Source organism: Mustela nivalis (assembly GCF_964662115.1).
Source record: "Mustela nivalis genome assembly, chromosome: 1".
NCBI classification, from domain to species: Eukaryota; Metazoa; Chordata; class Mammalia; order Carnivora; family Mustelidae; genus Mustela; species Mustela nivalis.
Genome location: NC_139020.1, coordinates 203,536,186 through 203,560,196, shown reverse-complemented (window position 1 = coordinate 203,560,196; position 24,011 = coordinate 203,536,186). Strand labels below are relative to the sequence as shown.

At 52.6% G+C, this 24,011-nt stretch overlaps 1 protein-coding gene across 10 annotated transcripts in view; it reads right to left on the bottom strand.

Moving 5' to 3' along the window:
- EPS15L1 (epidermal growth factor receptor pathway substrate 15 like 1) overlaps positions 1–24,011 on the bottom strand; it is a 95,138-nt gene that overhangs the window by 37,560 nt on the left and 33,567 nt on the right. For all 10 annotated transcript variants that reach the window (XR_014305131.1, XM_082708503.1, XM_082708509.1 and 7 more), the window contains 9 exons: positions 23,780–23,839; positions 19,989–20,222; positions 14,948–15,105; positions 12,125–12,281; positions 11,398–11,483; positions 10,839–10,911; positions 4,103–4,264; positions 3,067–3,264; positions 1,447–1,611 (listed from right to left, as the gene is read on the bottom strand). Coding sequence is in view for 9 of the 10 variants with exons in the window: in XM_082708503.1 (XP_082564629.1) it covers positions 1,447–1,611; positions 3,067–3,264; positions 4,103–4,264; positions 10,839–10,911; positions 11,398–11,483; positions 12,125–12,281; positions 14,948–15,105; positions 19,989–20,222; positions 23,780–23,839 (1,293 nt within the window). In the remaining variant the exon portion in view is untranslated. The remainder of the gene's footprint in view (positions 1–1,446; positions 1,612–3,066; positions 3,265–4,102; positions 4,265–10,838; positions 10,912–11,397; positions 11,484–12,124; positions 12,282–14,947; positions 15,106–19,988; positions 20,223–23,779; positions 23,840–24,011) is intronic.

Sequence of the window (24,011 nt, the reverse complement as noted above, 5' to 3'; positions counted from 1 at the left end):
GAGGGGAGAGGAGGGGAATCCCTGACCCTTGCAAACGGCTGCTTCGCTGCCAACTTTCTATCCAAGGAAACCGATCTTATTCGAACCTACAGAAGGGCTGGAGAGTGAGCTGTGCCGTGAACTAAGATGAAACGGGACAAGCCCAAGCTGTGCAAGGGACCAAGGCCAGATGCGGAAAGGGAAAGCAGGGTCACGAAGCTGAAATGCACACGCGGAGACGGAGACAGCCGGACAGCCAAGCGGGCAGCTCTGCCTCACACATTTAACAAGACTGGACATTTGTCGTCTAACTGTGGACAATCAAGCTGACGATTGGCCCCAGGGCAGATACGGAATTCCCCCGGAACGTGTGAACAGCAGAGGGAAGGAGCAAGGGCCAGAGACAGGAGACAGAGGAGAGCACCAACAGCATCTTCTAAGTGCCGCAGGGAAGGAGGCCTAAGCTTCCCCATAAATTCCTGGGACTGAGCACTCAGCTACTGAGGAAAGAAACGCGTCAGGAAATGAACACGAAGGGCTAAGTCTTAGTTGAGAGAGAGAAGAGCTGTGTTATTACAGGAAGGAAAAGGAATCCACAAAGCCAACGGGGCCAGGAGCAGAAGGAGGGCTCAGAGGAGGAGTCCTGAACGCAGAGGCAGCAGTGCAGGCCGAGCAGTGAAAGGCTTTGGAAGCACAGCACAACCACACCATGAAGACCAACCGCGTGCCACGGGCTCCCTCAGGAGCGCAAAGATGCTCTTCTCAGCCAGACAAAAGTGGAAACGCTGGGGCTCAGGGCCACAACAGCAGGCTCTGGCAGGAACGGGGGATGGGACAATCTGAGAAACAGTAACACTGGCTGGAGTTGAGTCCGCAGAAACCTAATAGGCCATCAGCCCTTTGGCCCTTGATCAGGACCCCTAGGGTCGTAAGGTGCCGAGGTTTTCAGCATGAATGAAATTGCAAGAGACAGGCCAGTTCATAGGTCAAACAGCAGTGCCTCGAATGGGTTGTCACTTCTTGATCTTCAGCAATACATTCGATTTTCAAGGTACTCCTTGTGCGAATACACACACACACACACACACACACACACACACCCTCTGATCCCCTCAACTAGTAGGGTATAGGGCTTCTCAACATGTGAGAGCTTGATTCAATTTTGGTTAAGTTTGGGAAGCCCTCCGAATGTGGGCTGTCGGCCCACCGGAGACGAAGGTCTTTAAACACTGGTTTACAAAGGATTCGGGCCTATCCTTTGCTTTGTCTCGGAAGCAAGGCTGGAGCACAGCCACGTACACTAGGCTGCAGGGCCTGTGGGACACACAAAGCAGCAGCAGACACAAGAAACACCCCGCATTTGGGAAGACTCGAGGCTGGCCAGCGCCGGATCCGGCAGGCCGGGCATTCTCTGACCTCAACGTGGGACCTAATCCCAGGACTGGAATACATTTATTCGACCTTTACCATGGCTCCAAAACCGCCCCTCTCTGTCAGGGAGACCCCCTCGCTCAGGTCGGCTAAGTTGGTCAGGCTGGTGCCGTGGGTCCCGTCGAGTGCCTCGTCGTACTGCTCCAGGGTCCTGTGGGCTTCCTGGTGGCTCTCGTGCAGCTGGGAAAGCTTGTTTCTTGCCTACACAACAAAGATGGCTGACATCACACGGGGTTTAGGGGGAAAGTGTCAGGCAAGACACATTTTTTTTCTCCTAATGCCCAAACCCAAGTGATTCAAATGGGAAACTGAATTACTCGCCTACAGAGTTTACAAGAAGCGAGACCACTTGTAAACCAGAATGAGGTCCTTTCCGCCACCCTATGAGGCCTCTCTGTATCCCCAGCCCCTGAGAGAGGCCTGTGTGCAAACAGATGTTTGTCAATTCTGAACAAACTGAAATTGGTAAAATCCAGATTCACAATCTGTTCCCAGAGATCGCGGACATTTTCCTTTATGGGGTTTTTATTAACCCATCTGTGTTAATAAGCAGCAGTGAACGTCACTGTTATTATTACACACTCACGTCTTGGTTCCTAAATACCTTATACAAACTCTTACTGCTCAGAGGAAAAAGGTCTTAAAACAATACTAAACCTATTCATTAAGAATGAGGGACGCCTGGGTGGCTCAGTGGGTTAGAGCCTCTGCCTTCGGCTCAGTTCATGATCCTGGGGTCCTGAGATGGAGCCCCGCATTGGGCTCTCTGCTCAGCAGGGAGCCTGCTTCCCCCTCTCTTTCTGCCTGCCTTTCTGCCTACTTGCAATCTCTGTCTGTCAAATAAATTAAAAAAAAAAAAACTTTAAGAATGAAATACAACAGAGGGTACTAAACCCCCAGCACGTGAGTGTGATCAACTTTTGTCTGTAACCTGGCAAAAGGAACGAGAGATGGAGCCAGTCAAGAAAGGAAGCACGACCAGCCATTCCGACACTGCTGAGCACGAGCATCACCCCCACCCCACGGTGGGACACCCAGGGGTCGCCGCACACAGGGGAGTGGGAGAGGAGCCCTCCCTCTGCAGGCCTCAGGGCCTTCACACTGGCATGGGAGAAGGATGGGGTGCTCAGACAGCTTGAAGAACTGGAAAAGGACCCGCATGGGGTGAGGCTCGTCACAGCGTGGGGCCTCCTCCATGTGCCAGTCCGCAAACTACATTGGGATGGAGAGGTGCTCAAACCAGTCTCACGCTCTGTCCCTCTTGCTTGTCCGAGAACAAAAATGGTGAAGGCATTTCTATACCCAAGACTCTCTTCAAAGGAGCTTTACAAGTCCTCATGCAGGCCCTGCCCACTCCCCCCAAAATGGCACTCGCTCAGGTGGGGAAGTGGAAGGGTGGCGAGGCAACGCAAACTGCCACTGGGCCGAAGACAGCACGATGGGGGCACGTGCTGGAGGATTCTGGGTGCTTACCCTCCAGGCCAGGACGACATACACGAAGTGGGTGACAGTAAAGGAAACAAGTGGCCTTGGCTCAGATGCAGACCAACACAGGCTGGCCACATACAGTGACAGGACCAGTCACTGGAGGTACTCCACATGCCAGAAAACCTGGCCACAGCCAGCAGAGGCGGGGACCTGCCCTCAGCAAGGTACCTGGTTGATTTCGTCTTGTGTCGATTTCAGGGACTTGATGATGGTTTCCAGCTGAACTTTCCCGGCCTGAATGCTCTGCTCCAGCTGGGTTTCTTCCTGCTGCAATCGGTTCAGCTCAGACTTGGCCCGGTTCAAGTCATCTTCCTGGGACTTGAGGTCAGATTCTTGAGACTGGATTTGGGTCTTCAATGAGGAAATCTGGAATGAGATGAAATATGATTGAGGGAGAATTCTTTTTATTTTTTTTAAAGATTTTATTTATTTATTTGAGAGTGAGAGCATGTGCACAAGTGTCGGGGAGGAGCTGAGGGAGAGGGACAAGCAGACTCCATGCTGAGCACAGAGCCCAATGTGGGGCTCGATGTCACGGCCCCAAGGTCACAATCTGAGCTGAAACAAAGAGTTGGACACTCAATCAACTGAGCCACCCAGGTGCCTTGAGGGAGAATTCTTAATTCACACTGTTGGAAGGAGCTAGCCCAGTGAGGCAGACACTAGCCCAATGACCGGACACCTGGCCTCCTTCTAGGGCCCTCTCTCCACTCGAAAGACGGAGAGAAACAACAAGGAAGACATGCTCATGGCCATGTAACGGGCAGAAAGTCAATTTGGGGTAAGGAAAAATGAAACCTGGGGTAAACACAGGCCATCTGCCCCCAGGGGCTAAACATCCCTGTACGAGGCCTCAGAGGGGGACACGGGGCTTTGCAATCCATGGAGGTTGAAGCCCCCGGGTCTGTAACAAGCAGCGAAGATGACAGAGCAGGGAGAGGGACGTGCCTGTCCCCTGTGCTGGGGGGCATGGGTCAGGGTGAGGGGTCCATACACACAGGTTAGTGGGGACCAAGGTTGTTCACCCTGTGGCTTAGAGGGCGAGACTGAGGTCAGGCCACAAATGCTTGGTTGCTTTATCAAGTGGTATGTCCAGCAGCTCTATTAGCGCAGGAAGGTGCCTCAGCCCTGTGTTTCAAGGGCATGGTGAGCTCCAAGAGAGCTACAGGAAGCGCCCCCCTGCAGTGCTGGGGGTGTGACTCACCATCTGAGTCTCGTCCTGGCACTTCTGCCTCACGTCGCTCAGCATGTCTCGGAGCTTGGCCTTCTGCTGATCCATTTCATCAAGGCGGTCTTGGGCGTCCTGTTTCTGAGCTTCTAGCTCTTGCAAACTGCTTGTTTCCCGGTCTAAATCATTTTGTAACTCCTAGGGAAAGGTAACATCACTTTACTTGAGATGAAGGAGAAGGGGGCACATCCAGGTCACGGGGGCTCAGCCTGAGCTGGAGCCCCCAGGACGTCCTACAGCAGCGCCGGTGCCCCAAGTCTGCGCTTGGCAGGCACCCTGTGTGCACCTGCTGGAATGTGTGCACCTCAGCTTGGCGCCTGTGGCTTGAGGTCTCTCACTGACTTCCTCGGCAAATACGTACCGATGGCCTAGGAGAGGCCAGGGGCCAGGATAGTGGCTGCGTCCCAGCAAGAAGAGCTGCCCAGTGATATAGTCAGGGGTGGAGAGAGGAGAGGCATCACCCAAACCCAAATAAACTGGGAGGAATGGAACCAACAGAATGCATGGGTGCTGCTGGGTGGACTCGGGGGTACGGGGAGACCAGACTGACGCTGCAAGGGCAGAGGGGAGCCCCGCGGGAGCACCACTTAGGGTGGACCCAAAGGACAAGCAGGCAGCAGCCAGGGGAAGAGCCAGGAGGAAAGGAGCCCAGTGGTAGAGGGAGCAGGGGCAGTGGGGAGGCAGCAGGGGGCTCAAGGTGGGGAAGGCGGTACTGGGCTCCAACTCGAGCCAAAGGAAGGAGGGCCAAGCCAAAGAGACAGCACTTGCTTCTGGGGCAGGACATTCAAGTATGGGCTTGGGACACAACAATTCTCCACCGCTAACGCTCCTCCAAACTGGCAGTGTCGCTCAAGTGGACCCAGCAGGTACCTGAGACCCGACTATGACGCCTCTAGGAAAAGCACCTTAGAGGTGTACGACAGGTGTGACCACGCGCAGTGTGTGACAGCAAAACCTGTAAACCATGTAAATTTCCACCAGGCAGGCCTGGCTGACAACTGCAGTGCACCCTTTCCCTAAGCTCATGCTCTGAGTTACAGCGTGAAGCAAACAAAGCACGTGACAGAGCGCACGTGTGCTTCACATTCTGGTGTTTGTTCAAACAGGAAGGAGAGAATATGCACAAATCTCTCTCCTGAAACATGCGCATGACCTTCCTGGAAGGCCTCATGGGAGCTAATGAACTGCATCTCTGAGGGGGTGAAGAGGAGGGCAAGAAGCTTCACGCCTTTTGATTTTCAACCAGGCAAAGGTCTTATCAAATGTCTTTTAACTAAAGCTGAAATCACAGATGGGTGGGGCAGAGGATATGGAAGCCTCGGGGTGCTGACCAAGGGAGCAGGGAGGAGACCCGGAACTAGGTGAGATGGTGGCCATGGGAACCAATGTAAGGGAAAGATCTGAGGGGACCCTGAGGGTACAGGAACACGAAGATGGTGAGGCCGATCCCAGGTCAGGCCTGGGCTATGGATTGCTGGTGCCACTTTAGGAAAAAACCCAAAGCAGACACAGCATCTCCACTCTACCTTGAGGATAACAATGTCATGGCTCTCTCCTCTCTAGACAGCTCCCCAGTCTCCCTGCCCTTGACCTTTAATTCAGGAAGCAGATCCTCAGTCTGACAAGTCTGGGGAAGAGAAGAGACTGGTGGCAGGGAGTCTAGGACATGGGTCTACCACATCTGAGGGAAGAACAGCTGACGGAGGAGAAGGAGATGAAGCAGGGAGGAGGGTCAGGCCCGGTGTGGCAGCCTGGGACACTGAGTGGCCAACAGCCTAGGGTATCAAGGAATCTTGAGCCTCATTTTATAAAGAAAAAGGAGGAATCAAAGAGCCCCACGGGGACAAAGACCCACCAACTCATGGTTAGGATGGGAGCTGGCTCAGAATGGGGAGGTATCTGAGCAAAGATAACACAGAAATAACCCAGACAACCTACAAACACAATGCAAACTTGACCACTGGAATCCCCAGCTGCCTTCTGTGCAGAAACTGACATGGTGATGCCAAAATTCATTAGGGAACACAAGGACCTCGGAATAGCCAAAACAATCTTGAAAAAGAAGAAAAAAAGTAGGACTTGTGCTTTTCAATTTCAAAATTTATATTGGACATATCTCAGATATGTCGTGGGTTTAATTCCAAATCACTGCAATAAGCAAGTATCACGATAAAACAAGTCAAAAGAAGCTTTTAGTTTCCCAGTGCATATAATTGTTTATACTGTACTACAACCTATTAAGTATACACCAGCATTATGTCTAAAAATACATGTGTACACCTAAAATAAAATCATACTTTATTGCTAAAAATTGCTAACCATCATCTGAGCTTTCAGTGAGTCATAATCTCTCACCACAGATCACCATAGCACACGGAACAATAATGAGAAAGTTTGGAAGAATGAAAAAAATACCAAAAGTGACACAAAGTGAGCAAATGCTATCAGGAAAATGGCGCTGGTAAATTTGCTTGACACAGGGTTGCCACAAACCTTCGATTTGTAAAACAAAAACAGAAAACCACACCATATCCGCAAAGCACAATCAAGTGAAGCCCAAGAAAATGAGGTGTTTTTCTAAGAAGCTACAGCCATCAAGACAGTGTGGTACTGACATAAGGAGAAATGTAGGTGGATCAGCGGGATAGAACGGAGAGTCCAGAAACAAGGCCACACACATCGGTGGCCAAGTGATATCCAACAGGGGTGCCAAGACCATTCGATGGAGAAAGAACAGTTTCTTCAACAAATGGTGGTGCGACTACGGATCTCCACATGCGGAAGAATGAAGTCAGACCCCTGCCTCACAGCATAGGCAAAAATTAACTGAAAACAGATCAAAGATGTAAATGTAAGAGCTAAAATGGTAAAATTTTAGAAGAAAACACAGAGTATTCATCTTTACGACCCTGAATTTGGCAATGAGTTCCAAGATGGAACATCAAAGGCCAGAGCAGGGGAAAAAAAGGAATAAACTGAACTTCACTAAAATTTAAAACTCTTGTGCTTCAAAGGACACCATCAAGAAAGTAAAGACAACTCACACTATTTGCAAATCACATATCTGATGAAGAACTTGTATCTAGAAACTATCAAGAACTCTTACAACTCACCTATTGAAAAACAAGCCAAGTTAAAAATAGTCAAAGGGGAGGCACCTGGGTAACTCAGTGGATTAAGCTGCTACCTTCGGCTCAGGGTCCTGGGATCGAGCCCTGCATCGGGCTCTCTGCTCAGCAGGGAGCCTGCTTCCCCCTTTCTCTCTCTGCTTGCCTCTCTGCCTGCTTGTGATCTCTCTGTCGAATAGATAAATAAAATCTTTAAAAAAAAAATGGTCAAAGGGTCCAAATTGACATTTCTACAAAGAAGCTACAAAAATGGCCAATAAGCACATGAAAAGACACTCAACATCATTAGGGAAAGCATTAAGGGTAATGAGATACCACTCCATACTCACTAGAAGGCCAAAATAAAAAATGGGAAAGAAGTGTTGGCGAGGATATGGAGACACAGGAAACCTCATACATTAAGGCTGGAATGTAAAATGGTGCAGCCACAATGGAAAACTGTATGACGGTTCCTCAAAAGGTTACACAGAGTTACCATATGATCCAGCCATTCCACTCCTGGGTAACAGACCCAACGGAAGTGAGATCGTATGTCCGTGTGACCTGTACATGAACGTTCATAGTGACGTCATTTACAATAGCCTCAAAGTCAAAGAACCCAAATATCCATCAACAGCTGAAGACAAACAGAATGTGGTCCGGCCACACCATAGAGCCTCACTCAGCCCCGAAAACGAATGACGCACTGACATGCACACTACAACGTGGATGAACCTTGAAAACACTGGAGGAGTGAAGGAAGCCACACACAGAGGCCACACCATGTAGGACTCCATCACCACGCAAGGTGCAGATCAGGTAAATCCAGAGACAGGAAGCAGGTAAGTGGTCGCAGGGGCTGGGGAGGGAAACGGGGACTGCTACCGGGGACGGGGCTTCCTTTCAGAGGGAAATGTTGACAAACTGGCAGTGGTGATGGGCGTACGACCCTGAGCTGACACTAAACACCATTAATTATGCACTTTAAGTGGATGGATGGTGTGGTCTGTGAGTTCTAGCTCAGTAAAAGCTGTTGTCACAACACAAAACAAAACAAAAAACTAGGCAAAGGCGCTACAGGTGCTCACCAGATCGACAGCAATGGAAACAGAAGCGAGAGACCCCCAGGGGGGACAGGGAAGGGGCGCCCTGGGAACAGGACCAGAGGGGCTGAAGCTGAAGCTTCCACTGCCTAAAACCAAACATAAACAGACCTGAGGACAAAGGACTTGTACCGCACACGGAGTCCTGACCCACAAACTGTACCAAGTGATCTCCCAGCGAGACCCACGTGGGGAAAGGAACCAAAGCCAAACCTGGTTTTCACAGAGGAACTTTAAAAAAATAGAGCGTTCAGTCTAGGACCAAAAAGCTGCTATCAAGCACTCCAGCAGAGCCCCAGCCTGGCCTGCTTGCAGATGAGCACCCCCCCACCCCGAACAGGGGCCAGTCTGGCTGGCATGTGGCTCCCTCCCAGCTCTGGGGGGTTGTCGGGGCACACAAAGATGCCAGTACCTCCAAAGCTGCAGGTATGTGCCATCAGAGCCCACCAGTCAGGGCTGCAGGCGGCCTGGCTGCACCTGCCGCAGACCAGAGGGACAGTACCTTCAGATGTCAGAACGAGTCACTGCAAAGACCTGACATCTTCCTCAGAATCGCCCAGAGCAGGCACCAGAGACCTGGTGACTGGCTTCCTGGGCAATTAAATGCCATCAGAGCACCCAGATCTCCAGGGACCAGAATGTAAACCACAGCATGTTCAAGGCAACCCTGACACAATAGGAAGGGAGAACCGGCCACACACCCATGTCGCTGGCTGGGCCCAGCCCAGGCACAAGGAAAGAGGAGGCCAGCTCCGCCACACCACAGGACTAAGGGCATGGAGGCTCAGATGCAGAGCCCACTCCCGCCTCTCTGCCACCTGTGTCTGAGGGATCAATTCCAGGACACAGGTGGAAATCAGAGGCCTCAGAGAGAATAAAATGACAGGAGGAAAGTACTGTGGGGGCTTTCAGAGAAATACAGTCACTTCGCCTACAAGGTGGTCTTATAGAAGAGGTAAGGTAAGCTGCTGAAGCAGCTCATTTGAGCAAAAAGCGCTTCCTGTCAGAGGAGGCCTGGTCCTTGCTTTCCAATCTGAAACATTCCAGGAGACCACCGACAGCCCAGTCCTCACTGCTGACAGGCAGAGAGTGAGAAGCCAGGGAAGGAAAGAAGGGTCTGGACACTGCACAGCGTGAACCGGTGAGTGTCCCGAAGCAGGGCGGGCACATCCACCCCACCTCACCTGCAGACCACAGCCATGACAGATGTGACATGTCCCACAGATGGGCAGAACGTGCCATCCTCCTAGTACCTGTGTCTGTCCCAGTCCCTGTGTGGGTGGTGCAGGGGAGGGCTGCCCAGTGCCTCGAGAGCCCAACGGAGTCAACACTACTTACTTCCCCTGGCTCCAGTCCACGCCCTTGGAGGTGGCCCAGAAAGAACTGGCCACTCTCTCAGCACACACAGCAGCCAGCCACTGCTCTAGGCCCTGTGAACAGCCCATACACCAACCCTTGGTGCCAGCAGGAGAGATGGAAGCTAGGAGGCTGAGCCACCACTCCAGGTCACTCAGGTGAGGTTACTAAAGTGGAGCCGGACCCTGACCACTGAGCCGTGCTCCTCTCCCACACCCAGCTCTGAGCTCAGGACACTCAAGGTCCTCACAGAGACCACCAGTCCCAGCGGCACTTCTAGCGTTCCCTCTCAGGGTGCCACAGCCACCTCTTGTGTCCTCAGAGGGGCAGCACCTTCTCTATCCACTCAGATCCGAGACACTGTGGGACCCCCTGCTCCTGGTGCAGACTCCCCTCTGCTCCATTGATGAGAAGAGCAGGGAGGGGCCTGAGTGCATGCTGAGCAAAGGCCAGACCCCATTTTCCAGCCCCACAGCTCGGGAAAGCAGAACAGTCATTATCGGGAAAGCAGAACAGTGTCATACAAAACCCAGAGATGTTAAGTAACTTGCCCAAGGTCACACAGCTAAGGAGAACTAGATTTGAGCCCAGCAGTCAGACTCCTGGTCTCTGCATTACCACCACCTGCTAGGAGACACTCCAGGAAGCAGGACTGTCCTGAGAATAAGTTAGCAACCACTGTCTGAACCTCTAACACTGAGACTTGAGTGGAAAAAGTCAGACACAAAAGGCCTCATGTCTAACATCCAGAACAGGCATTATCTAGAGAGACAGCAGATTAGTGGTTGCCCAGGACTGGGAAGGGGCAATAGGGCGGAGAGGCAATGGTGACGTGAGGGCTCATGGTCATGGGGTTTCTTTTTGGGGTGATGGAAACTAGATGGAGGGGACAGTTAAGCAACATACTGAATATGCTAAAAATCACTGAATTGTATGCTCTAAAGGAGCAAATTTTCAGTGATGTGAATCGATAGCTCAGCTGAAAGAGAGAAAGCAAGCAAGCCCTGTCTGAGGTTAAAGTAAGCTTAAAAGTCTCAGGTGGAAGCCCCCCAGAAGCTAGCTTTCCCTTGCCCCACCCCCACTGATGGGCCTGGCAGTCGCTGTGTGGGACACAGCTCATTTGCCCAGGGTGAGCACTGTGCTTACCTGTACTTCGTTGCTTTTCTGTCTGATTGCCTCTTCCTTTTCTCTAATGTCTTGTTCCAGGGAGTACTTCTCTCTGGCCATTGAAAAGATTTCAGAAAAGCACAGATGAGTGACAGCATAACTATGGCCATGGTGCATTCTCTTGTCACCGACTTCTCAGCGCCCAATTCCGTCCTTACCCACAGAACCCAGCTCAGCTGGTGCCCTGTGACTCTCTCAGTTTAGCTGTCAGTCCTAAGCCATTAACTTGCCACCTGAGACTCAGCCGTTTTGTGTGCTGAGGGAGAGCAAGGCCTTCCTGAGGTCAGGGGGCATGGCCTGGGGCTGCCGATCAACAACCTGCCTGAGACCCCCCCCAGCCCACACGGATTACTGCAGGCGTCATCGCTCGAGCTCATTAATTCAGGAACTCAGGGGAGTGTACAGCCCCTCATCTCTGCTGTACAGACCTGTAATGGCCAACTTGCCGCATGTCTCACAAGTCTCTGGTACTTGTGGTACAAGCGGGCATAGGGCTGGTGTGAGACTCAGATTCTCAGGAGAAGGAGCTTTAACACACCTTTGTAACTGGGCAATCTCTTGACTGATATCATCAAGTTCCTTCACACCAGTAAATTCTCCTGATCCAAGAGAACTTGAACCGTCCTGGAACCAAATTCAGATAGAGAATTAAAAATTGTCAAGCTAAGGGGCATCTGGGGGGCTCAGTCGGTTAAGCATCTGACTTGATTTAGACTCAGGTCATGATCTCGGTGTTGCGAGATTGAGCTCAACATCATGCTCCACATTGAGCATGGAGTCTGCTCAAGATTCTCTTTCTTCCTCTCCCTCTGACCCTTCCCTCCCTTTAAAAAAAAAGGGGGGGGGGCTGACAAACCGAGGGGCGCCTGGCTGGCTCAACTGTAGAGTATGTGACTCTGGATCTTGGGGTTGTGAGTTCAAGTCCCACACTGGGTATACAGATTACTTAAAGATAAAATCTTTAAAAAAATTTGACAAACTGACCTCACTGCCCAGCATGTACTAGTAGGTCCTAGTATGAGGGATACGATCATGGTATCTCCAATTCACAGCAGCAAAAGGGCCAGTACCCAGCCTGGAAAACTATCCCAGTGGCCCAAACACACCTCCTAGACCCACCCCGGGCCCCTGGTGAAAGCTGGGGCCAGATCAAGGTAAGCAGGGACAGCTGAGCACTGGCAGGCTCACACGGGCCACTGCCGCCACCTGGTGGCAGGCTGCGGGAAACCACAGGAACAGGACCCGGTTTGAGGGGCAGTACTCACCGGGATGGGAGTGCCTCTCTCTGAGGGCGGGACCATGTCCGGTGACAGGACTTGAGGGGGGTCGATGCCTTTACTGACCTTCTGCTGAATGAAGTACATAGCTAATGCAAACTGGTCTTTACTTAACTTCCCCGTTTGCCTCGTATCAGCCAGGGCCCTGGGAGAAACGCGCAGATGCTAATTACACATCAGAAGCAAGAATTTGGCCCAGCATGCTAACTAAACAAATCACAGAACCCATCCTTTGAGGAAATGAACGGTGACAATACAAACAATGGGGCACAATGGCAACTCCTTTCCTACTGAACATGCCGCTCCCGGACAGCAGTCCCGACGCCCCCACCCGAGCACCATGCCCAAAGTCTGGTTAAGGAGGCACCTGGGTGGCTCAGTGGGTTAAGCATCTGACTTCAGCTTAGGTCATGATCCCGGAGTCCCGGAATTGAGCCCCATATCGAGCTCCCTCCTCAGTGCGAGTCTACTTACCTCTATCCCTCACCCCACTCGTGTTCTCTCACTCCCTGACTCTAATAAACAAAAAATCTTCAAAAAAAAAAAAAAGAGGACATCGTCAGGACAGGAAGTGGGGGCCTCACCAGGCTGGAGAACCACCAAACCCCACCCCACAGGCTGAGGTGGCAGGCCTTTGGGAAGACCTCAGCAGCAATTCCCAGAAATGCCACCAGCTCTTGATGGCGGTGGTGGGGGGGGGAGGCACTGAGACAGTCCAGGACAGAACAGCCATTCTGGGGGCTGTGAAGCAGGGCCCGAGCCTGCCCCCTCGGGTCTTTAGCCAGCCTGGGTTATCTGAGCAGCCTGAGCTGCTGGCTTTCAATGGGGATGACAGCCGCAGCATTCTGGGTTGTCGCCCTGAGGCAATGGGGCCCAGAAAGCCTCGCCTGACCGTGCTACACAGAACAGTGCCTCACGGCCAAGGGGTGCCTGCTCATGTGGCCTCCTGTCCTCCTGGCTGATGGACAAGGCAGCACGTAAGGCCGTGGCACATGGAGCTCCCGCAGCGCCTGGGGGAGCAGCTCTGCAGCCAGCCCAGTAACCACGGAGCTGCCTGGTATGGGGAGGAAAGCCTCACACAGCCAGACTAGGCCTCCACATCAGTGATGTCTCACCCCGGCCGCTCCACGGGCGGCCTCACTTCCCACTGTGCACAGTGACTGCAAGGTCACCACTCTCTAACTCGTAGCAGGGAGCTGGGAACGGTGAACTGAGTCGGGCCCAAACAGCCAGTGACCAGGGCTATGGGGGGCACAGAGACCCCACTGAATGTCGCTGATAAAGGCTGATATAAAATATCTTTATTCTTGTTGCAGTTTGAGTGATGAGGTGTGCGGATTCTGCCTGCCAGGGCTGGTCCTGCTGCACACCCAGCCCACAGCGGTTCCCGGGCGCGAGGCCTCTTCCCTCGGGCCCTCTGCTGCTCCCCGTCTCTGACAGAACGCGGGCTCCAAGGCCCACATGCGGGGTGCTCGGCCAGCCTCTACCCGCAGCAGCACACACGCAGTCTGGCTCCGGGGCGGGGCGCACGAGGCCTCCCTGCCGGCCTCCGGGCAGGCGTGTTATCCGGCCTCAAGATGCCCCCTGCCCCGCCACCTGCAGACAAACCCAGGCCATCACGGTACTCTTCTAGAGCATGTTCATCCTGCCTTTCCCCTCCCACGCAACGTTTTCTGCATTCCTTCTTTTAACCCAAGCATGCTGGCAACATCCCCGTCCCCTCCCCACCCCTGTGCCACTCGCATGTTGAGGGACCATCCCCACGCTGTGATCAGGATGTGGCTTGCAACCTTTGAAACACACACACACACACTTCAAGGTGATAAAGGGGACACTGCATTTCCTCGGCCTCTAAAAGCGGGCACCGGGGCTGAAGGGGCGGAGGATGACTGGTCCTAAGCAGCTGGCCTCCCCCAGCTATTTGGTGACTGACTCTGGGTGTCTGTCACACACTCCTTCAGAAGGGACAGCCTGCTTTCTCAGGTTGCGGCCTCCCCTCACAACGTGGGCATCTACGAATTACGACCAAGGACAGTTATTTCCCCAAGCTACTCAGTAACGTGCTAAATTTCACTGCTCTTCTTTGGAAATGTTCACCTCTCCAGAATTATATGGAAATTCTCTCCCTGACTCCCAAGTGAGGCCCTATAAGGCCTGAGGACAAAGTTAGACAGTGACTTTCACCACTGGTCAGCTGCAAAGGGAGTCACCCCGGGGCTGGGACATCGCCCTGGTCCACCCTGCAGGAAGGAGGGCTGAGGCCGGCTCCCTGGCTGGCCCTGAGGTGCGGACTGGGGTCTTGCTGACCGCTCACTCTCCTGATGGGAGCCGTGTCACTGACCTTCACAGGCCTCCCCGGGGAGGCAGCCGCAGCCCCCACTGCCCAGGGTGGCTCTCCCCGAGCTGCCCTCCCCTCCCAGGGGCAGGGCCAAACATCTGTACCCCAGCTGGCTGTGGGAAGGCGGGGCCTCCCGCTAGAACCCGCACAACCACCAGCAAGAACTCGCCCCAGCCACTCAAGGACAGTGCCACAGAGCCGTCCAGACGGACCACACGGGCGGAGAGTGGGCTGCCATGCCCAGGGCACAGGGGAAGGGACCTTGGCGCTCCTTTCTCACTCAGCCCCCATCCACCTGGCAGGTGTGGTGGTCTGCTGCGGGGCTGGACAGATGCCTCAACCACGGCGCCCTGCCGGCCACCTGCCCTTCCTTCGGCATAAGCCTCACACCCTCGGGGCCCCTCGGAGTCGCCCACAACCAGGACCTCCACACAGGAGGCCCGGATGAGCAGATGCCACCTACCCGTCCTTACCATATGTGTGCTAGAAGGTTCTGGTTGAGGCCAGAGTGCATGAAGATCTCCTTCACCTCCTGGCCGCTCACATAGCCATCCAGGTCTAGGTCGGTCTTCAGGAATATCTCGTCAAATCGCATCTTATCTGCAACCGGCACCACCCAGCTCACCGTGGGCTGAAAGGGGTTGCAGATGGTTGGTCCCTAGCTTCTCACCACCACACACAGTGCGTGTAAAGCTCCTCCGTGCGCTCCTGCCGGGAGGACTAGTAAAGCACTTCTCTGCGCACGTGGGTAGCATGACTCCACGAACCCAGAGGGCAGACAGGAGCCCCATTCTGTGAGTGGGGAAACCGAGGCTGAGAGCAGTGGACAGCACTCAGTCAGCTTCCCCCAGTAGCCACAGTGCGCCTCTCCCATGCCATCGTGGCACGCCCTGCCCCTTGTATTCAGAGGGAGGCAAAGCCCCAGCAGGTCTGAAGGGACTCGGAGGGAAGCCGCTGACCTCCTTCCAGGCGGGGGTTCAAGTGTGCCGGGGAGACCCTCCTGATGGCCCACATCAGAAGGACAGTCTCCTGAGAACCAACTAGCCCCGCCCCCGAGCCAGCCCTCCTGGTCCTCTCGTCTTCTGTCTGCAAACAATTCTCTGCAGCTGCCAGAGGAGTTCTCGTGCCCACCGCTCAGGAGCCTGTACTCTGTCCTTGTCCCTGACTCCATTCCTTGTGACACAGCAGTGTCCCCAATGGGGTGTCAGCACATACCTGACACTGACGGGGAGTGAATGAGGCGGCCGTGAAAACGGTGTCTGCTGGATTGACAGGTGCCCTGGGCCCTCTGGTGCTGGTGGGGGAGCCCGGAACCCAGATAAGCATGCCTGCCACCCGCAAGGGCCCCCCACCCTCGAGGGCACCGCCCCAGAACATGGAGCTAAACGGATCTGTGAACCCCACATAGGGCCGTTTCGGCAACCACAGCTTGGCCACCTGCTGCATGTGTGACCCCTCCCATGGCCTGCTCAAGTCTACATGAAGGGGCAAATGCCACTGAGGGCCCACCAGGGCCCACGCACCTCCTAATTCAGGGGTATCGGGGCCCCTTCAACTGCTAATTCTGGACATGTCACCTCTGACCTTTGGCATACTTATGGAACCAAGTTCCACGGCGCCTCTGCCCCTTTTTCTAGACATGTTTTTCCTCATCTGCTCTTTCTGAACAGGTCTCCCTTGTTACCCAAATGCAGCGTGAGCACTGGGACTCCAGAAAGCAAAGGTGGGAAGCAAGGGATACCACGTTACCCGGATCATTTCAGTTCCAGGATTCTGGAGAGGGAGAATGAGTTAGTCCAGCAAGGAGTTATCAGAATCTATGGAACAAATTCAAATAGCAAGGGCTCAGGGAGCAGGAATTCAGATAAGGAGAAAGACCTGTACTTCACTTGTCTCATTCTGTGGATCTAGTAAGCTGTCTCAGAGTGGTCACGGAGAGGCACGTGAAGGACCTCTAACAAAGAGGCCGGGCTGCCTCTAAGCTCAGTGGCTGGGGTAAGCTAAGCCCCAGATGCCAAGAAACCTGAGGAGGAAGTAACAGCAGACCAGACAAGCTAAGCTGAGGGAGACAATGGTTTCTGTGCTCCACAAGTCCAAAGAGATTACGACCCTGAGATGACAAAAATCCTAACATTCAACATGCACATGGAATGAGCTCGCTGCCTGATTTCTGGAGTCTCACAGGAGGTCGGCAGTGACACTCTGAAGCCTACTTCACTACAAATCCCACGTGGGACAGCCTTCTCCTTGGAGCTGGGTCTCCCAGAAAGGGCTGGCTTAAGCCACAGGCCACCAATACATGACAACAGGGCCTGGTGGCTGACAGGAGCTGCACCCCACAGCCAGCTGTGAAGTCAGGACCTGGTGGCCCCAAGCTGGTGGGGAGAGAAGTAGGGGAGTGGACAGCTTGGTGACTGTGGGTCTCCAGATCTGCTCGTTCTCATGTGACTCCACTAGCTGTCCTCACCCTTGGGTAAGGGAGCACACCTGCTTCTTTCCACCCCAACCCAGATAGAGGTCCCTGGTAAAACAGGTCTAGTTGTAATCAGCAGCGTGCTCTCAGGATCTGGTGAGAGCCACCAGATCACCAAGGACAGGAATTATAAGGCTGGTTGGCCTGTACCTGTCAGCAGCCTTGGCCCCATTTGCTTCTTTGTCAGTAAAACCTGTCACCACTAACCTAACCTCCAGTACTTAGTAAGAACGCTCGACAAGAATTTTGCAGACACAGGTGCTGGTGGTCCTGGAAAACAGCTCGTGCAGTCTAAGTTACCAGCCTTGGCCCCCTCTCAGACTCCATTCCACCCTCCTTCCTGTTTCTAGAGGTTCCCACGAAGGAGCCTTGGCACAGGCTAGTCCTCCGGTGGCTTTTTGTCATTCAGGTATCAGCCCAGGTATCAGTTCCTTAGTGACCTTCCAGCTGACCGCCATCTGCAGGAGCACCCCCGCCTCCTTACCCCACAACTCCGGGGCCAGGCTGCTCTGCTTCTCACAGCTATCTGATCGTCCTTAGTTCACGGATACGCTTACTGTCTATCTCCCCGAGGGCAGAGGCCAGTCCCATGGCCGCGGCGGCAACCCCAGGAAGTGTGGGCACGGTTGGTGGGCTGCTGAGCTGCTGGAGATGCCCAGACTAGGCCAGCTGGACGCGGGGCTTGTTAAGAGACACCCACCCACCAGAGGGGAAGCCCTGTCGGCTGTGCCTCTCCCAGCGGCTGGGGCACTGAGGGGGGCTGTACTGTCCCCCTGACCAAACCACTTCGACCCTCTCGGAGAGGACTCTCGCTCTATGGTGCCGCAGGCTCCTGGAAAATGAGCTCCCTCCCTGCCAACACCAAGTGGAATGCTTAACTTTATAACTATGTCACATGCAGGAGGATATCACCATCTGATCATGTATTTCTGGAGCGTTAAGTGCCTGACAATTCGTTTTCTGATTGTAATTTAAGTGCCCGCCATTAAGCTTTTGGTTGCTGAGGCACCCATTTCAAAAAAATCCATTTCAGATGAACACATTGCCAGCCACACAACTAGAGAAAGAGCCAGGCCGGCCCATGACGGTCCCCTGGGAAAGCCGGGGTGGCCTAGGTAGCTGGCCATCTAAGTGGTCCCACTTTTCCCTTCCCATGCTTTCATTCCCACTCTTACGTTTTAAACTCACCAGCGAAGAGTGAACCCGAGAAACCCTAGGCCCCCATCCTCAACCCCAAAAAGCCAGAGCCCCATGGCCAAGCTTGCTCTCTCTCTAGCCCTGGCCTTGCTGGTGGGAAGGCCCTGGGTGTGACGCACTTTCTGCAGGACCTGTGAGTCATCAACCTTGGTTTTCTTAATTTTCCTGCTGGTTCCTGATGAGGTGCATTTTGCAATCCGAACAAGACCCACAAAGACATTTGCTTGGGTTGGGGAAGTGCCGGCGGGGGCTCACGACAAGTCATGGGGGCCCAAGTGAGCGCCACAGCCATTCCTAGCAGACTTTGTCACTTACTGACCAACACAAGATGGTTTCCCGTTTCTCCTCTTATGGTGCATATCCGAACCTGCATGGCAGTCCGGGCTGGCACTCTGCATGTCACCTGCACTGCTTTCCCCCTTACACCACAAATGAGGCAGAATGCAAAGCCTGACTCAGCATGGAACTCAGGATGTCACATTCTTGCACGTTTTAGATCATCTCAAAGGTGTGCCTTTTTATAAAAGAGCCCTTTATGGTGTGCTACATTTACCAGAACAAGAAATGTCTTTCTGATACATAAGACACTGCCCGCTGGGAGTCAGAGCCCCACACTGTTTTCCAAGCACGAGATGGACGCCTCCCTCACTCACCTGACACTCAGCGTGTTTACTGAGCACCAGGGCACCTGGGATTGCTGTGACACTGAGAGCAGAAGCATGAACTAACTCCGCTCTCAAAAGCTAAGGGGGAGGGGCATGGGAGGAAGAGAGATGACACATAACTAACTGCGTAACAGGCCAGGCAGGGGGAACCTAGAACACAGGGTGGACAGAGCCCAGGGCATGCTGGCTGCAGTCATGCCCCGGCCCCCTGGTAAGGTGTCCCACACGAGCGGAGGCCTCACGACCTCCCCACAAAGTGCTGGGGTACGATCTGGAACTGCGCCTGTCCAGCAGAGGCGCTTCCTGAGGCAGGAGGGACGGAGGCGAGAGGACAGAGCCCAAGGGACAGAGCCCAAGGGGTGGGAGCAAGCGGAGTGTCTGAGGAACAGTGGTACTTGTGTGCAAATGAATGAGAAACCTAACTCTGAATCCCTGTGGCTACAGACTTGATGACTGTGCTGCCCCCCCAACCCCAGAGTTTGTATGTTAAAACCCTAATCCTGATGTGATGGTGCTGGGACTGGGGCCTCTGGGAGGTGATTAGGTCATGAGGGCGGAGCTCCATGAATGAGATCACTGCCCTCATAGAAAGGACCCCAGAGAGCTCCCTTGTCCTTTGCACCACATGAGGACACGGCAAGAAAACCATCTGTGAGCCCGGAATCGGGCTCTCTTCAGACACAGAATCTGCCAGTGCCTGATCTTGGCTTCCCAACAACCTGATTTTCTCTGAGAAATAAATGTTTGTCAGTCACCTAGTCTATGGTATTCCATTACACTCAGAGTAAGATACTGACCATAAATATTGTTCTAAAAAACATAATCATGGGGCGCCTGGGTGGCTCAGTCAGTTAAGCAACTGCCTTCAGCTCAGGTCATGATCCCAGGGGCAGGGGACTGAGCCCCACCTCAGGCTACTCGATCAGTGGGGAGCCTGCTTCTCCCTCTGCCTGCCGCTCCCCTGGCGGTGTGTGCGCTCTCTCGCTCTCTCTGACAAATAAATAAAATCTTTTTAAAAATATATTTTTAAAAAAATAAATAATAAAAAACAAAAACTGTAATCATCAATGTTACCTTTCTGGGGTCCCAAATTACCTGCTCCTCAGGAGCATCTGGCTGGGACTCTACAGGGGCAAACAGCGGCTCTGGAGAGGGGCCACACACAGAGAGCGCCCGTACCTGTGTTTGCTTGATGCTGTGCTTGGGAGACAAGCTTCCCGTGCTGTTCAGGCTACTGACGCTGCCGTGGGAAGGTGTGGAACGGAGGCTGTCTTTCGGCGGGGGGCTGGCGGGCAGGACAGGCACAGCACCTGGGAAGACCGTCTTCTTCCTCTTGGAAGGTGGGATGAGGGACGGGGGCAAGACAGAGGGCACAGGCTCCTTCTCGAGGGCTCGGTACACCAAGTGCATCGCCTGTGGGTGTGAAAGAGGATTCCGTTCAGGTGGCCAGGCACAGGCCATGGGTGGGGAACACGCATCTCTTTCCAGGACTGCAGTGATGTGACAAGGATGGCTCTTTCTGAGGTCACTCCCAAGCTTAACAGAGTAAAAAATAAACCTTTCCTGGGGTGCCTGGGTGGCTCAGTGGGTTAATAAGCCTCTGCCTTTAGCTCAAGTCATGATCTCGGACTACTGGAATCGAGCCCTGCATCGGGCTCTCTGCTCAGCAGGGAGCCTGCTTCCCCCTCTCTCTCTGCCTGCCTCTCTGCCTACTTGTGATCTCTCTCTCTCTGTCAAATAAGTGAAGAAAATCTTTAAAAATAATAATAATAAAATAAACCTTTCCTAATGCATTCTCTTCCAAAGCATCATTTTTCCAAGATGTGTTTAATCACATAAGAACATGAGCCCGAAAGGAATTCAATCACACCAGACTCTGCACATGTCCCTTCACTACACAGCCCCAGGGCTGAGGAGTCCCCAAATACTGGAATTTGGAAGTCTAAAGACACACTGAGAGCCACATGTGTGTACTTCCTGTTTCAGGTGGGCAAGAAAAGAAACTTTGTCTAATACATAGATTTAAGTCTGTTTTAAAGCGTAACAAAACCAGGGGTCCATGGGTGCTGAGTCAGTCCAGCCTCTGACTCTTGATTTTGGATGAGGTCATGTCCACACTGGGAATGGAGCCTGCTTAAGATTCTCTCTCTCCCTCTTCCTTCTGCCCCTCTCCCCCACCCCTCTCTCAAAAAAAAAAAAAAGTAACAATAATCAAACCAAAATTATAACCCTTCCCACTTAAAAATATTCCTTAAGGGCGCCTGGGTGGCTCAGTGGGTTAAGCTGCTGCCTTCGGCTCAGGTCATGATCTCAGGGTCCTGGGATCGAGTCCCGCATTGGGCTCTCTGCTCAGCAGGGAGCCTGCTTCCCTCCCTCTCTCTCTCTGCCTGCCTCTCTGTCTGTCAAATAAACAAATAAAAAAATCTTTAAAAAAAAAAAAAATTCCTTAGGTTGCTATTTGAATATAGACCAGATCACTGACATACATAAAATTTACCATCACTTAAAACTACTACAGAATGTTAAACCCAGCAAGTGATTAAAAGAAACCCAAATGATACAATTTTAAGACCCATTTATAGAACACTATATATCTCAGCTGAAATGATGGGAAATGATAAAAACATAACAAGAACGAAACTCAGGGCTCCCGAGGCCATGAGGAGAGGGGCACAGGCCCGGGTTCACTCTGGGCCAGCCATCCCATTCCTGGGAATCACCCCAAGAGCAGTTCGATGACAGTGCGATCAGACAAAATACAAAAACTAAATAATCAAGGACTGGGGGATGGGAAAGCTAGTGTCCACTGGGGACAGAGTTTCAGTTTTGCAAGATGAAGGTTCCTGGAGATGGAAGGTGGTAACAGCTGCACAGCCACGTGGAAGTATTAATGCCAGCGAACCACACACTTGAAAATGACTATGACAGTAAAATTTTATGTTCTATTTATTTTGCCACAATAAAAAAATAACAATAATAATAATAGGGACTCCTGGGATAGCTTGGTGGCTTAAGTGCCCAACTCCTGATTTTGGCTCAGGTTGTCATCTCAGGGTCATGAGACAGAGCCCTGTGTTGGACTCCAGGTTTAGTGTGCAGTCTGCCTGCAATTCTCTCTCTCCATCTCCCTCTGTCCTTCCCCCTGCTTGAGCTCACTTGCTTATGCTCTAATAAACAAATAAATCTTTAAAAACAAAAAACCACACTGCCCTACAAGAAGCTACTTTGTTCTACTTTGTTTGAGATTTAAGGGAACAAGTGAGTGACTAAGTCCCGTGAATGGGAAAGGTCCGAATGGGAAAGGTGGAGGAAAGGGAGGAATGAGAGGAGAGACAGAATGGCACAGGCCCAGGGTGAAGAGAGCTGGCATGTGAGGACGTGAGCCTGACCGCTGGGCAGCTGAAGAGGAAGGCAGGGAGTTAGAGGGGTGTGGAGGGAGCAGCTGCGTGGAAAGGCAGCCTATAGGACAGGAGAGCCCTGATCAACACAGACACATCACTGCTATCAAAAGGAGAAGAGGGCCGGGGTGCCAGGGCCCAGACATAAGCAGACCTGAAAGCAGATGGTGGAGCCTCAGGACACCTGCTGGGCGCATCTATACACACCTACTTCCAGCTCTATCTGCTAAGAGGTCCTGAAAGCAGTGGCACCCCAGAGGCATTGAGTACCCCAGAGCCTACATCCTGGTTTCTGACACCACTGTCCACTACATGGAACTGGGACTCCCTGGAGGTACAGGGCTGGGACAGGAAATACACAGGAGGAGCCAGGAGCATCCCACCATGCCAAAAGGAAGAAAGCGCTCAGACAATGATGGGATGTGCCCAAAGGACAAAGAGCCAGCGGGGAGGAGCTCCAAATGGGCAAAGTTAAGTCACACCACTAAATGATTATAAACCGTGGAACAGAGGATGCAGTCCCGAGTCCACTGATACAAACTCCTTATAGCAGGCTAAGCAGAAAACGTGCAAGTGCCAGAATGAGAAATTCATCTGCCAACCATCACACTCGTCAAGCAGGCGAGACTCCTGGGACGATGCGAGAACCAGCAGGTGAGAGGTGGAAGGGTAATGGGGTGGTCCGGTCCCCATGTGTCTCCCACAAGAGACTGAGCACACAGGAAGAGAGTAACTCTGCAGGGAGAAACCTGCAGCCTCCACCAACGTCAGTCAAGGCTGACACCGTGGGGTAAGGAATCACAAGTCCTGTTGATGGTGGACCCTGAGAAAGACAAGCATCACCTCGGTGGGATCACCACACGAGTGCACGACCTGGATCATCATGAGGAAACAGCCAAAATCCCGAGGCTGAGGGATGCTCTACAGACTGCTGACCGGCTCTCTTTAAAATGCCCACAAGACACAGAGACACACGGAGTTGCTCCAGATCAGAAGTCACGATAGAGACGGAGCTGAGTAATGTAACACAGGAGGCTGGGACTTCTTTGCTGCAAAGGATGTTTGGGGGCAAAGGGCAAGGTCTGAATGATATCCTTAGGTAATACAGAATGACATATTAACACAGATGCTATACGATAAGACATGTAACAGACACTCTGATAAACCAGTCACTGTCAATGTTAATTTTCTCATTTTGAATTGGACATGGGTTATGTTAAATCCCTGGTTTGGGGAAATACACACAAGTATTCTGGGACAAAAAGGTATGATGTCTGCAACTGACTCCAAAATGGCTCAAAGGAAAGTTTCCCGTGTGTGTGTACATACGCGTACGGTGAGAGAGGGAGAGAGGGAGGGGTTGGATAAAGCAATGTGGGAAAAAAATATCACTAGGGAATGTGACCAAAGGGTACTCAGAAGAACTCTCTGTATTACTGTCACTTTTTCTTTAAATCCAAAGTACATCAAAATAAACACTTTTTAAAAATCAGAGGGGGAAAAAAACCCACGACTCGAGAAACTTTTCCTTCCTCAGCAGAGTGGGAAAAGAGAGTCACAGCAGGGACTTACCACAGCAAACTCATCTCTGTCCAGGTGCCCATCCTTGTCGATGTCACTGAGGTCCCAGACCTGAAAGGGAAAGAGAGCAAGGCTTACTGGGGAAGGAAGAACACCTGCCAGAACTCGCATTCTGAGCGCCCAGTGCAGAGCAAAGTTGAGACAAGGCAATCACAATGCAGTCAAGAACCAGTCGGTGGGTTCTGTGAAAAGCCATCAGCTGATGCAGTATCATCAATTCCAA